The 14,159-nt window shown below is 41.9% G+C and overlaps 1 protein-coding gene across 3 annotated transcripts in view; it reads left to right on the forward strand.

Moving 5' to 3' along the window:
• TMEM185A (transmembrane protein 185A) overlaps positions 1–14,159 on the forward strand; it is a 152,590-nt gene that overhangs the window by 133,263 nt on the left and 5,168 nt on the right. The window contains exons 2-7 of one of the 3 annotated variants that reach the window (XM_054075620.1): positions 8,547–8,642; positions 11,055–11,231; positions 11,401–11,608; positions 12,407–12,490; positions 13,355–13,531; positions 13,869–13,992. In XM_054075620.1, the coding sequence (XP_053931595.1) occupies positions 8,605–8,642; positions 11,055–11,231; positions 11,401–11,608; positions 12,407–12,490; positions 13,355–13,531; positions 13,869–13,992 (808 nt within the window). In that variant the 5' untranslated portion in view covers positions 8,547–8,604. Of the gene's footprint in view, positions 1–8,493; positions 8,643–8,720; positions 9,723–11,054; positions 11,232–11,400; positions 11,609–12,406; positions 12,491–13,354; positions 13,532–13,868; positions 13,993–14,159 lie in introns of those variants that run through there. The other 2 variants (XR_008451439.1, XM_009565168.2) reach the window with 2 other exon arrangements.

The raw sequence follows: 14,159 nt of genomic DNA on the forward strand, positions 1-14,159 counted from the left end.
CATTAAAGGAAGCAAAAATCAAATCCCACCAGTTCCTGGATCTCTTTACTTTTAATTAATGAAGAAAATGTTACCTAAAATAGTTGATGAATATAGCACACTGTTCAAAATAAATAAACGTAAACCCAGGTCAGGTTGACCTGTGTCCTCCAGTTAATACAAAACAAACCTCACTTGGACTTCATTTGAATCAATGATACCACTGCAATCTTTGTATGAGCCATATTGGGCTCCCATTTCAATCACCATACAGCACAAAGCTGCTATGGGAGTAGTTTGTTGGTCACTATGTACTGAATTCTCCTGTAAATACTTGGCAAATTATGTGGCACAGGATTTATGACAAAAGTTAGAAACGCAAGATAAAACGTGCTGCTTCAGTGACAACGTAGATGCCACTGAAAGCATCGGTAATTCTAAACACTTATGACGCTGGCAGATATATTAGCTACAGCACCCACAGCACTGATTTGATATGAAAGGAGGGTCTGGGAGACTTGCAGGCTGATCTTACTGTTTTAAGGTTGATAGCATCTCTAACCTCTCCCTGTGAACATGATAGCAAAAATCTAGTTCATTCAGTTTTCTGTTTTGCTGGAGCACTCTTAAATGGCCTTTGTCTCTTGGAGCTGAACATCTCTCAGATTGTGTCTTCTTGAAGAGGCCATGGCCTTCTTTTCTCAAAAGCATAGGTCCATTGAGATATTTATGGAACTTCCTTAAATAATTATCATAGTATCATAGTATCATAGTGTATCATAGTATCATAGTATCATAGTATAGTTTGGGTTGGAAGGGACCTTAAAGATCATCCAGTTCCAACCCCCCTGCCATGGGCAGGGACATCTTCTAATAGACCAGGCTGCTCAAGGTTCCATCCAACCTGGTCTTGAACACCTCCAGGGACAGGGCAGCCACAACTTCCCTGGGAAGCCACAACTTGACCTGTGCCAGTGCCTCACCACTCTCCCGGTGAAGAAATTCTTCCTTACGTCTAGTCTAAATCTTCTCCTCTCCAGTTTATACCCATTGCCCCTTGTCCTATCACTACAAGCCTTTGTGAACAGTCCCTCGCCAGCTTTTCTGTAGCCCCTCCAGGAATTGGAGGTCACTATAGGATCTCCTCTGAGCCCTCTCTCCTCCAGGCTGAACAGGCCCAACTCTCTCAGCCTGTCCTCATATGGGAGGTGCTCCAGCCCTCCGATCATCTTTCTAGACCTCCTCTGGACCCATTCCAACAGCTCCATGTCCTTCTTACGTTGAGGATTCCAGAATTGGACACAGTACTCCAGATGGGGTCTCACAAGAGAGGAACAGAGGGGCAGAATGACTTTCCTTGACCTGCTGGCCACGCTTCTTTTGATGCAGCCCAGGATACAGTTGCCTTTCTGGGCTGCGAGCGCACACTGCCAGCTCATGTTGAGCTTCTCATCGACCAGTATCCCCAAGTCCTTCTCTGCAGGGATACTCTCAAGCACACTCTCAAGCACGTCATCCCCCATCGTGTACTGAAAATGGGGATTGCCCCCACCCAGGTGCAGGACCTTACACTTGGCCTCTCATGAGGTTCTCAGACGCCCACTTCTCCAGCCTGTCCAAGCCCCTCTGGATAACATCCCGTCCTTCCAGTGTGACAACTACACCACTCGGCTTGGTGTCATCTGCAAACTTGCTGAGGGTGCAAGTTGCATCATGGGTTCAGTTGGTCAATGTCACCTGATAGGGTTGAAAGTGAAAGAACTGAAAGCAATAGTCATGTTTTGTGCTGGATTCTATGCATTAGTTTTAAGAATAGAACATTATATTATTTTTTCCAGGACAGTATGTGTGATCTGACCCATCATCAAAGCCTAATGGAATTAAGAAGGCCTTAAAGGAAAGCATTGATTCTGATAAATCACCATTAATTTCAACAGCTCCTAAGCACAGTGGAAGGGAAAGGACTGGCAGAAAGCTCAGGCGCAGAGCATCATGAAAAATGAATAACTTTGAAGTTTTGGGAAGGCAGGAAAAAGACAGATTGCATAAGAAAAGGAGTATGGAACGTACCTTGTTTAAATGAGCTTCCTCTCAACAGGAAGACAAGTAATAAGTGAAACTAGCTGAACAGTTTAAGATGGAAAAGTAGAGTATATATAATTATACCAGCTAGATCTTTTGCAGGTGATGTCAAAACATTGTGTTAAATCTTGCTTTGGCCAAATAGCTGCATAACAATGCGTTTTCTAGCATCCCACTGGCAGAAAAGCTTATGAAATTCATAGTGATTTAGCAGTATAATTTGCTTCACATCACAATCCTGTTGGCATTAATATAAACAGCAACTTGCTGAACTACTACAACTTGCCAAATAGATTTGAGGCTCGAGGGTATTAATTTAAGGGCACAACATCCAATAGACAGATGCAAATAGAATTACTTAAGGCCTTTGTCCTTAAACTGACTTCCCAAATAGGACAGAAAACAATATTCTTACAGAAATTATTGAAGTCTTGATTGAAACTGAAGACCCTAATTTCAAAACTCAGCTGCTGCATGTTACACCAATGACAATAATGCCTATGTAGATATCAGATCATTGCTGGTTTTAACTGTACAAAATTACAGGCTGGTTTAAAGATTTTATAATAGATTGAGCTATCTCTTGTTTGTCAATTAACAGTAAGACCTACAGTAAAATCAACAGAAATTCAAATGGGGATTTTCAAACCTGGAGATTCGTTTTTGTAAACAATTTGATGCTCTGTCACAGACCATGAAAGATGATCCTCAAACCAGTTCATGGCTATGCTGTCAGCCACAAAGTCAGTTATTACTGAACTGCTGTCCTCCCTTTAAATGTTACTGTATTCCAGTCATCTAACAGTGACACTTTGAGAAGTCAGCAAAGCAAAGAGGACACATGAATTATAAGGTACATTAGGAAGGAGTCAAGGATGACTGTCAACAGAAAAGCAAGCTTGACAAATTAGAAGGCTGATTCAGAGTTTTTTCCTTCACTTAACTTTGGCCAGTCAAGGATAGGGAACCTCCTGGTTTATGTTTTTTAAGCAGGATAATACTGGTAGATGGCTTATGAAAGCAGTAATGGCAGTGACTATAAAATAAACACTACATACAAGTTTTTGAAATAATTTGGAGAGCTAGATATATGGAATGAAAATTAAATGTCTGTTTGGTCTCCTACATAAACAACCTCATGGGATTCGGTTCAATTCCTCTAATCAAGTCCCATCCAGCAGTAGATGGGAAGTCTTAAAAGGTGATTAGCTGCTTCTTTTATCCACTCCCCATGCTCCTCCTCCCACCCTTAAATTACCATAAAATGTCCATAAAATGTAAACTCAAGGCAAGTCTTCTAAGTCTTCAATTTCAGACAACATTGTGGTTTTCCTTTGTTGCCCTCAGTTGCCTCAGCTCTCCTCAGTGTCACCCTCACAGATGTAATATCTAGCCGTAGCAAACAAGAAACCCAAAACTACCAAAAGATCTAAGAAAGCTCCTAGAAACTCCATAGCCAGTTACTTGACTTGAGGCTAAAGAATTTAGCACTAGCTTTCCTGAGGTAGCAGTACAAAAGTATGTCACCTGAGCTTAGCCACAAATTTATCAGGAACTTAATCATGACTACTGATGTAGTAATGGTTTCAGGTTATTTTAATGTCACAGCTTCAACATCCAATTTAAGGAGCAAAAAATTAGCATATAACAATTAATATAAAAATGTCACTATTTTAATATCATATCACCTATGAGCCAGAAGAAGGGCAAACAGATCCCCCTAAATCTCACAGGAATCAAGTTAGAATTGAAGGGCAGATTGTTTGACTTATCTAGGGGTCAAAGGTATTGGTTTTGTTTTCTCATTGCTTCCTCTAATATAGAGCTTTTTTGCTCTCAGACATGGTCATTGTCCTTATCCCTACCAACACAAGAGAGGATCACATAAAGGATAAGCAGGATAGTGAAAAGAAGGAGTGGAAGGAAGACAGACTTTGCCACCAGAAATACCACAGGCCGTATGTCCGCAGGTGAGGGTGGGAAGATGGGATGCAGCGGGAGGCACTGCATCTGTGTGCATCTGTGCCACACATGCACAGTTGCATCCCAAGGAGACCTCTGTGGGCCCCACTCAGTTCCATCCCTGCCTGCAAAGCCCTTCTTCCCACCATCTTTTCTGCGCCTGCCGCATCACCTCTGCACAGCACAGTTCTGTTGTTTGAAGAGGGAACAATGTATTTTATAGGCAGAAAATGTCACCCAGTGTGTTTGTCAAATCTCACAGCAGCTGCCAAGCAGCGAGATCTTAACTTTTCCCCCAGAGAAGAGAAAGGGAAAAAGTTTACTATCTTACAGGGGGCTAAAAAGCAGATAAAGTGAGTGGAGGTTTTCTCAGCTGTGGCATCTACAGGTTGAGTCCTACATGAAAAAGCTGTTTTCTTTCCATCTAGTTACTGCCTTTTTTTTTTTTTTTTTTAGCTTCATCTCTATCATGTTTTCTCTAACTTGGGATTTCTTTCCTAGTTCTTCGTCCCCTTGTAGGAGCTATTTTGCTGCCTGGGCAGCCAGCCAAACATTGTAACTGCAGAAGAAATCTTTCTTGATTTACTCCTACAGGCCTTCATGAATTTCCTTAGAAATGGCATGTTGCTTTATTAGCCTTCTAAATTATTAACAGTTCTCAAGTTAAGATAATCTCTTCTTAACATTATTTTGGCTTTGTTTTACGATTGCATCTGGCGGAGGATAATGCTTACAGGTGACATACTGTCTTGCGTTGCAGTAGATGTATTTTAATAAATATATTATGCATAATTGTTCTCTTTTCCAAACTAGTAAGGCTCAACTTTTGAAAAAGCAGAATCAAAAACAAGGTTCTAGTTTCTAATTTCTTAAGCCTGGTAATACTTTGGTTTCTTAGCAGTTTCTGCACTACCCGGCCACAGATCCTGCCAAACAGGCACTTCTCTTCAGTCTTTGGAGACTGCTTATTCCTCATCCTTTCCGTCTCTTTTCTTCCATTAGATTTTCATGCTTTTCTCTCATCCTGATTTCTTACCGATCTTCTCACACACCCTCCCTGCTGCAGTTTCCTTGCTTTCTTGTAGCCTTTGACTTGTCCTTGCCTTATCATTTGAATACATTGTGCAGAAAACTCATGGTGTCAAAGTCTGTCAGCTGCTGCCTAAGGAGTTAACATTGTTGTCTACAATTTGCCAGTGAGTATCTCCAGATAAATCACATCTTTGAGTAGATCTGTATTAGCAAATGAATGGGCTACAAGTAGCTATAGCTTTTAATAAATCAGGTTGCATGTAAGCCTTGCTTCTTAGCTGGTATAAATTACCAGTCCTGTAAGCACTGGATGAAGATTTAGACCATTTAATTTTCAGTCCTTTTTTCATCTTTCTGCAGAAGCAAGAGCTTAAGCTATGATAATTTTTTTCTTTTATGAGCATTTCACTTGCAATGTAATCTTGATTAGTGAGGAGCTATGGGGATTTTCAGTTCTGAAAGTCATCAGATAATCTATCCCAATATAGAGTTATCATATAATCTTTCCTGATCTGCTAGGTAATTTCATAACTCTTGTTACCGTCAAGCTCACTGACTTGAGTTTGATTAGTATGTATCTGCCAGAGAGGTGCCCAGACTTCATTTAAGAAAGAAAAATCTCCTGTTTCTCAGGGTCATTGGTTCCAACAGCTAATTACTTTCACTTAAAAAAAAAACCCCAAAAAAACCAAACAAAAAGAAACCCCACCTCTCTCCTCCCTAATCAATATTTGGTTAGCTGAATCTTGAGTAATAATGAAACTTATTGTTCAGGCAGTTTTCCACAATAATAAATAGAACAATGAAATCATATCCACAGAAGAAGGATTAGTTTAAAAGAATGCTGGCAGAAAAACTGCCTGCTCCACCATGTTATGTTGTATTCCATTTGCCCAAGGACAAAGCTAAATAACACATTAAGACTGCTCAGAGAAGCTGAATAAATAAGTTAACCTATTTTTTTTCCGCTTTTAAAATGATACTTTGAGATTTCCTAGTAATTTTGCCAGAGATAAAATTAAACAAGCATTACATATCAGTGCCATAAAAATCAGCTGGACATTTACAGTGAGGTAAATGTTTCCAATATGAGTATACAAAGGAAAACCAGCCATAAAAAGAATGGTTTGAGAGGGACAACCCCCTAGGCGTTATTCTGATGTGACTGCAAAGAAGAAAATTGTCCAAGATTTGTCCATTCCTACCTCTGCTTCTACTACCTAGGAGGAGCTAAGCCCACAGTGTGTAGCACACTTAAGCCGAAAACCACTTCTTCTGTCTCCTTGTTTTGATTCTTACTTTCCCTGGTATATTCCTTCTAGCAGAATCTGCTAGTGTTCTATTTTCATGTAAGATTAGCCTGTTCAATCTGATGATGGACAGATATCACTGTCAGTTAATGGGAAGGTCCCTGAGGACAACCAGACACTCATGATGTGTCCAAATAACATATGATTATTGCTATAAATATGACAACAGTCATGTCACAAATTGCAGCAGAAGCTAAGTGGCAGAATCACAAACAAAATCTGTCTCCAGATGCTCTGGACTTGGCTTCACTAATAGCTCAAAGAATGTCTGATGAGGATTTCTATTAATATGTGCAAGACGGCATAAACTTACTAAAGTGTGAGATAGAACACAAATGAACAGGTAGCAAACATGATATTTGGAACAGATTCAGAAGAGATTATCTAAGGGCATATTTTTAAAATAACCAAAGTCAGTGCTTAACTTCTGAAACCCTGTCACAAATTTACAAGGAAATAACACAACCTGAGATAAGCATTGCTGACATGACTGGGGTTGCAAGAAGAGGATGTTCCTTTGTGTCTCTACAGCAAGACTCAGGACAGAGCCTGAACCGAGCAGCCAGTTAGCACACCCAGGCTTTCTGAAGCACAGAGTAAATAGCAGTTAAGTTGACAAAGGAATTGGATGGAAACACTATTCTTTACCATGCAGTCTTACCTAGCATATGGGGTTTTTCTCCAGTGAAGCTGCAGAATTCTGCAAGTCCATCAAAAACTTAAACACAAGCTGAAAAAGGCCAGACTAATTTCCTAAAACAAAGTTAACTAGTTTTTTAAAATATATATTTGAAAGGTGTTTTGGTGGGGACTGGACTACACCAGCTTTTAGCAGAGCTGTTTCCCTCACACTGAACACCCATCACACCCCAGGGCCACCGCACTCCCAGATGGGTGGCTCCAGGCTCTCCACCCAGCACCCCTCAGGCACTGCTCCCAGGGGCGGCTTCAGCGGCGAACGGCCCAGACCAGACCAGACCCGCTCCTGCGGGTGAGCGGCCAGAAGGGAGCCTGTGCCTGCCGGGAGCATGGGGAGTGCATCGTGGGGTGAGGATCAGGCTCTCCCTGCCCAAGCCCAAAGCCCGGAGCCCAAAGCCCAAGATTAAAGCCCAGAGCCCAAGCCCGAAGCCTGAGCCCAAGACAGAGTCAATCTTGGTTTCCTAGCCAAGTTGGCTGATAACACAGAACTGGGTGGAGCTGTTGACACTCTTGAGGGCAGAGGCTCTGCAGAGGGACCTAGACAAATTGGAGAGCTGGGCAATGGTCATCTACATGAAGTTTAAACAAGGGCAGGTATTGAGTTTTGCATCTGGGACACAGCAACCTTGGCTATACCTCCAGACTGGGGAGTGAGAAGCTGGAGAGCAGCCCTGTGAAAGGGATCTGGAGGTTCTGGTTGATGGCAAGTTGGACATGAGCCAGCAGTGCCCTGGCAGACAAGACGGCAACCGTGTCCTGGTGTGCATCAAGCATGCCATTGCCAGAGAGGTGACATTGTCCTGCTCTGCTCCTCACTGGTGCGGCCACACCTTGGGTACTGAGTGCAGTTCTGGGTGCCACAGGGTAAAAGGAATCTAAAGCTACTGGGGAGCGTCCAGAGGACACAAAGATGGAGAAGGATGTAAAGGGGACATCGTATGAGGAGTGCCTGAAGGCACTTGTTCAGTTCAGACTGGAGGAGACCAAGGAGGGACCTCATTGCAGTTTACTGCTTCCTTGCAAGGAATGGAGGAGCTGGCACTGAGCTCGTCTCTCTCTCTGGTGACCAATGACAAGACCCGAGCGAATGGCAGAAAGATGTGCCAGGAGAATAGGTTGGATTTAGGAAAAGGTTCTTCCCCAGAGGGTGGTAGAGAATTGGAGCAGCTTCCTAAGGAAGCAGTCACGGCACCGAGCCTGACAATCTTCCAGCAGCGTTTGTACAGCGCGCCCCAGCCCCGCGGTACGTGCTGCCGTGTGCAGCTGCCCTCGACGGTTACTGCGCTACGTCATGCTGAGCCCTCCCCGTGCTCAGCGCCCGTGCGCGTGCGCGGCACCGCCGCGGTCTCCAGCGCATGCGTGGTACGTCACCGCCCGACTCCCCTGGCGCATGCGCGGTGCGGCACCGCCCGTGTCCCATGACGCATGCGTGTTGCGTCGCCCACCGCCCGGTTCCGGCGGGGCGGGGCGAGGCCGGGGCTGGCGGGGCGGCGGCCGCGCCATGCGTGCCTGGTAGAGAGCGGCGGGAGGCCGAGCCGCGATGAACCTGCGCGGCTTGTTCCAGGACTTCAACCCCAGGTGAGGGCGCCGAGCGGGGCCCGGGCCGCCTCCAGGGAAGCGGCGGGCGCGGCTCGGCCGGGCGGGGCCCGGGGCGCGCCGCCTGCTCGCCGGGCCGGGCCGCCTCGTTATGTAACGCCCGCCGCTCCTCCGCGCTGCCTTTTGAGTTGTTGGGCTTGGTGAGTGGGGTGTGAAGGTCTGAGCCGTGAGGCCGCGGTGCCCGACGCTCTGTCACCGGCGGGCGGTGAGAGCTCGGCTCTGCAGGGGGGGAGGCAGCGGGCTGGACATGGAGGGCATGCACGAAAGCTGGGAAGGGGCTTTTCACAAGGGCACGTAGTGATAGGACAAGGGGGAATGGCTTTAAGTTGGAGGGGGTAAGATTTAGACTAAACATTAGGAAGAAATCCTTCATGCTGAGGGTGGTGAGGTGCTGGCACAGGTTGCCCTGTTGTTGGAAGTTGTGGCTGCCCCATCCCTGGAAATGGTCGAGGCCAGGTTGGATGGGGCCTTGGGCAGCCTGATCTAGCGAGGTATCCCCGTGGCAGAGGGGTGGAACTAGATGATCTTTAAGAACCCTTCCAACCCAAGCCATTCTGTGAACTCCCGACTGTCATTCTTTTTTTAGTGTGTCTTAAAATTAACAAGATGACAATCACTGCAACTTGGACTGTTGCTGTCTTGCCAAACAAGTATGGATAGATGTAACTCCTAACAAAATTGAATCCGTTGAATTTTACTGGTTTTGCTGCTACCAGGTGTTCTAAGACCAGAGGATAAAGGCCCGCCAGTAACTTGTGCAGGGTGGCATGAAATACTGAGTCTCCCGGAAGAATCTGGCTTGTGCAAGAGGCCTTAATGTGATTGCAAATACAAAAAGCTGTTTTCAGTTGGTTGTTGAGGTAAACAGAAGAGTAACCAATGCTTCAGAAGACGCATTGTTGCAGAGAGGTAGAAATGAACGATTTAAATATGCATGGTTGGAAATAATGGAAGAGTAGGAACCAAAGCTTTTAAAGGTTTGTTATTGCTAAGCAATGCTTGAAGTTTGTTTGGATGGCATCTAAATGATGAATGAGCAAGCTGAATGTTGCACTTGTGCAGGTAAGTTCATCTTGAATATTTTGATGTTTACTAGAACTCTTAGGGAGCACTGTTATTTTACCACATAGTATTTTACTTCTGTGTTTATTGAGGAGCAGGGAAAGTAGAAATTACACAAAAATTGGATGTTGGGAAAGTATAAATAGCCTAGGAAGCTGAGGGATCTCTTTGTTGCTGTGCTGTTGTCTGTTGTTTTATATCATCCTATCCTGAGGTGGTTTCATGAAGCATGTGAGGAGAGGCTGACATGCTGAAACTGCTTTTTCTTATTAAGGAGTGTCTAAGGCAATGCTGATCTAATTATAAATAAATAATTTTATTATGTGATGAGAGTGAAAGTGGGTAGTTGAGTTGTGCTGTTGTAATAAGGGTGGTATTTCTGACTATTACAACTTTACCCTGTAGTATTTGCTGATCCTGAGATTATCCATGTTTTAAAATACAGTTACTTCACTGAAGTGTTGAAGCCTAATTAGGTTTTTTATAAAGCAGTCTGTAGTCCTCTGGTGAATGGATGGGTGACTTTTTCCCCTCCTGCAGTGTGAGGAAATCATGTGCTATGTAATTATTTTGTCTGATTTTTCGTGGTGTGGGCAATTGCTGTGCCGCTGCTCTTAAGTATTCTGGATACATTTACTCATTCTTAGGTTGACTGGTTTATAAAATACACCACATCAACTATTTTAAACTTGTAAGCACCATCCTCAGTATTCCAGTTAGAAACGTCACCCTAGATCGGTAACTTTGTGAATAGTTCAACCTGTTTGTTTTTTTTCTATCACACAGCTTTTTCTTAACTGAATGTAAAAATTGGAAATAAATAAAACTTTATGATCTGCCTTATTTACAGTATGGAACAGTTCTTAATCTTTTCTTTTTGATGTTTGAAATCAAGCTACATAAATTTTTTATGTCATTTTATCCACACTGTTTTTAAGTCTCTCGTTTGATTTGTATCTAAGAACCCATTTTCTAAAAACACGTACAACTGGTATATTTCTGAGCCTCTAATAATGCAGCTCCTGACTGGATCCTTGTGGGAGGGAACTATTTATAGGTATCCATTCATTAAGTTTGTCATGCAAGAATGCTTTTGATGTGTTCCCTTGAAGCAATGGTTTTATAAGTGAAAGAGATGACGTATGCTATAATTACGATGAAATACTTGACTTCTCAGAATTGATTTGATTCTTTGTAGAGAAGTTTGACACATGTTTTTGGTTAAGAAGTATCCCAATTAAATTTCAACTAAGACTGATTTTCTTGTTCTCTACAGAGTTCATGTTAATTTGCCTCCCTTAATTTCTGATTCTGTTTTCTTTTGTTTAATAGCAAATTTCTTATTTATGCCTGCCTGCTGCTTTTTTCTGTGTTGCTCTCTCTACGTCTGGATGACAAAATTCAATGGAGTTACTGGGCGGTGTTTGCTCCCATATGGCTATGGAAGTTAATGGTGATTGTCGGTGCCTCAGTGGGAACAGGAGTATGGGCCCGACACCCGCAGTATCGGTAAGATAAGATTTCTTTTGAAAAAATAGAGGGGACGCAGTTGTGTTTCCCTTACTCAGTCAGATTCATCAGGTTTTTTAACAATATAAGATACAGCATCCATATGTTTGTGGAATAGTGTGCTTTCTTACTGGCAAGTGAACTGACTGCTTCCTCATCCTCTCTTTAGAGCAGAAGGAGAAACCTGTGTGGAGTTCAAAGCTATGTTAATTGCAGTTGGCATCCACCTGCTGCTGCTGATGTTTGAAGTTCTGGTGTGTGACAGGATCGAAAGAGGAACCCATTTCTGGCTTCTGGTCTTCATGCCTTTATTCTTTGTATCTCCAGTGTCAGTCGCAGCCTGTGTGTGGGGGTTCCGACATGACCGGTCTCTGGAGGTAATGCTTCATTTGTTACATGTAAGATTTGTGGCAATGCAAGACTGTCAATTTTGGTTACAGTTCATCTCTCAGTAAAGCATGATATGGATGACTGCATCAGTTGAATTAAATGTTTGCACTGACTGGCTAGAGTGCAAAATCAGGATCAAGAATAGTATATTTTTTTCTAATCTCTCCTAGGTTTTTTTAAGCTACTAAATTGCAGCATGTTTTAAACCTGCTTTTATTATTATCGGGTGTTAAAAGAACTCACCACAATCCCTGCAATACAGATGAATACTAGACACTTAAACGGAAACTACTCAAGAAAATTCCACTGATAGCAAGCACTGTCCCTAGGCAGATATGAATTTCCAGGGCCCTAGATAATCAGAACTGAAAATTTCTTACTGTCTCAGTGTGCTTAATATTTAATTTGGGAAGGTGGATGGTAGGTATAAACCAGTAGTTTTTTATTTCCTGTCTCCATCTTCTTTAAAAGGATTCTCAAGATCTTCTCACAGCTGTGGCATTTGGCAATAAATTTAGAATTCTTACTGAATTTATTTATTTTTTTTAAGTTTTTTTTTTCTTTTGCTATGTCCTCAAACTACCCTGTGACAATTAAAAATCTGATTTTTAAATGAGGTTCAGCTTTTTCAGGTTTTTTTATTGGGATCCTAGACCTCCAAATTTAGGGATGCTTACTAATATTTAACGTAAATGCAATGATGTTCCATATTGCAGTAAGTCCATGGTTATCTTGGAAACAGTTTTCTCATGCTAAGAGTTAACTAATATATTTTCTTTTTCTAGCTGGAAATTTTGTGTTCAGTCAATATTCTACAGTTCATATTTATTGCACTCAGATTAGATGAGATCATCAGATGGCCATGGCTTGTACGTAACAAACATTTTCTTTTTATCTTTGTTTAAATGCTGAATTTCATAAAGACAGTTACTGTAGGAACAGTTAATGTACGATCAGAGTCCATGATGGCATTTTTGCTTGCTGAACAATCCTTCACTGAAGGTCTGGCATTTCATTCAGCTGTAACAGGGAACAGGCTGTGCTTCAGGGGAGAGGGATGTGCCATCAGCTGCAATTAATACTCTGATCAGTTGTTGAAAGAGAAATCCTAACCAAAAGTTCCCAACTGGGACACTAAACCAGCCATGGAAACGACTGATGAGTTAGGGTATGTGCTGGTAAATATGGTGTGGTAAATAACTAGTTTTATTTGCTGTGTTGCTATGTAAATCTACTTATTGTGCAAGTGGTCACTGTCAAAACTGCTGAGATCTGTCCCAAGTGCCTTTAGAATACAAAAGTGCTGTTTCCATGCCTGGGTTTTTGTAACCTACCATAAAACTGATGATCTAGCATGATTATGACAGTCCTTCCAATTTTCAAAAAACCTAGGAAAAAGATCTAGTCTAGAAACTGTTTCAAGTAAGGTGTTCTGCAAGTAAGGTGCAGAAAATATTTGCTAAAATCAATTTCAAATACTGTTTAAGTCCATGTAAAATCACAGTCTTACTTTCAAATTGTTTCAGCTTCATGGGGTTTACAAAGCTGAGGAACGTAAAGAGTTGTATGGCTTCTAAGAGTGTGTGATTTGTGAACCTTTTCTCTTAGAGATTGTTAGTTAAAGAACACTAGACTTAAATTTTGTTTTCTTGGTTTAGGCTGAATATGTAGATCTGAAACAAATAAAAAATGTATCACTGTTGGGGAGAAAAGTTAATTTCCTTTTCTTTCAGGTTGTTTGTGTTCCACTGTGGATCTTGATGTCCTTTCTGTGTCTAGTAGTGCTCTATTACATTGTATGGTCTGTTCTATTCTTGCGCTCGATGGATGTGATTGCTGAGCAAAGGAGGACCCACATAACAATGGCTGTCAGCTGGATGACAATTGTAGTTCCACTGCTCACATTTGAGGTAGGAGGAGGCATAAGAGATTTTTTTATATATAGTTCTTTTTTCAGTGAGTGATGAATACGTCTCTTTTTGAACTTATTAAAATGAGGATACTGCTTTTTGTTTTGGAATAAAATATTAACAGCAAATATGAAAGAAATCCAAGAATTCTATGTTTCTGTACAGTTTTTTTCAGTAAAATATGCATCATATTGGAAAAGTAACTACATGTTTCTGTGGAGGCTGTTTTCTTCCCAGATAACTCACGTTAAAGATCTGAGATCAGCATATGTTTTAAGAAGCTTGAAAGCAGGTATTGCAATTAAACTGACATTGTGTAATTTTTTTTGCTGTTTAGATCTTGCTAGTACACAGGCTGGATGGGCATAATTCTTTTTCTTTTATACCCATATTTGTTCCTCTCTGGCTTTCACTGATAACTTTAATGGCAACAACATTTGGACAGAAAGGAGGAAATCACTGTAAGTATTTTAAGAATCATAGAAACAGACTGAAATTCAAGGTTTAAATGTATTGTGTGATCGTATTTTCATGAATGGAATTTATGTGTATGTTCTCTCATAAGTTTTCAGATGTGTCAGTTACTAATGTTTTCAGGTGATTTTGGCAAGTTTTCAGTGTCTGTAGT

The sequence above is a fragment of the Cuculus canorus genome, chromosome 10 (genome assembly GCF_017976375.1).
Source record: "Cuculus canorus isolate bCucCan1 chromosome 10, bCucCan1.pri, whole genome shotgun sequence".
Lineage (NCBI taxonomy): Eukaryota > Metazoa > Chordata > Aves > Cuculiformes > Cuculidae > Cuculus > Cuculus canorus.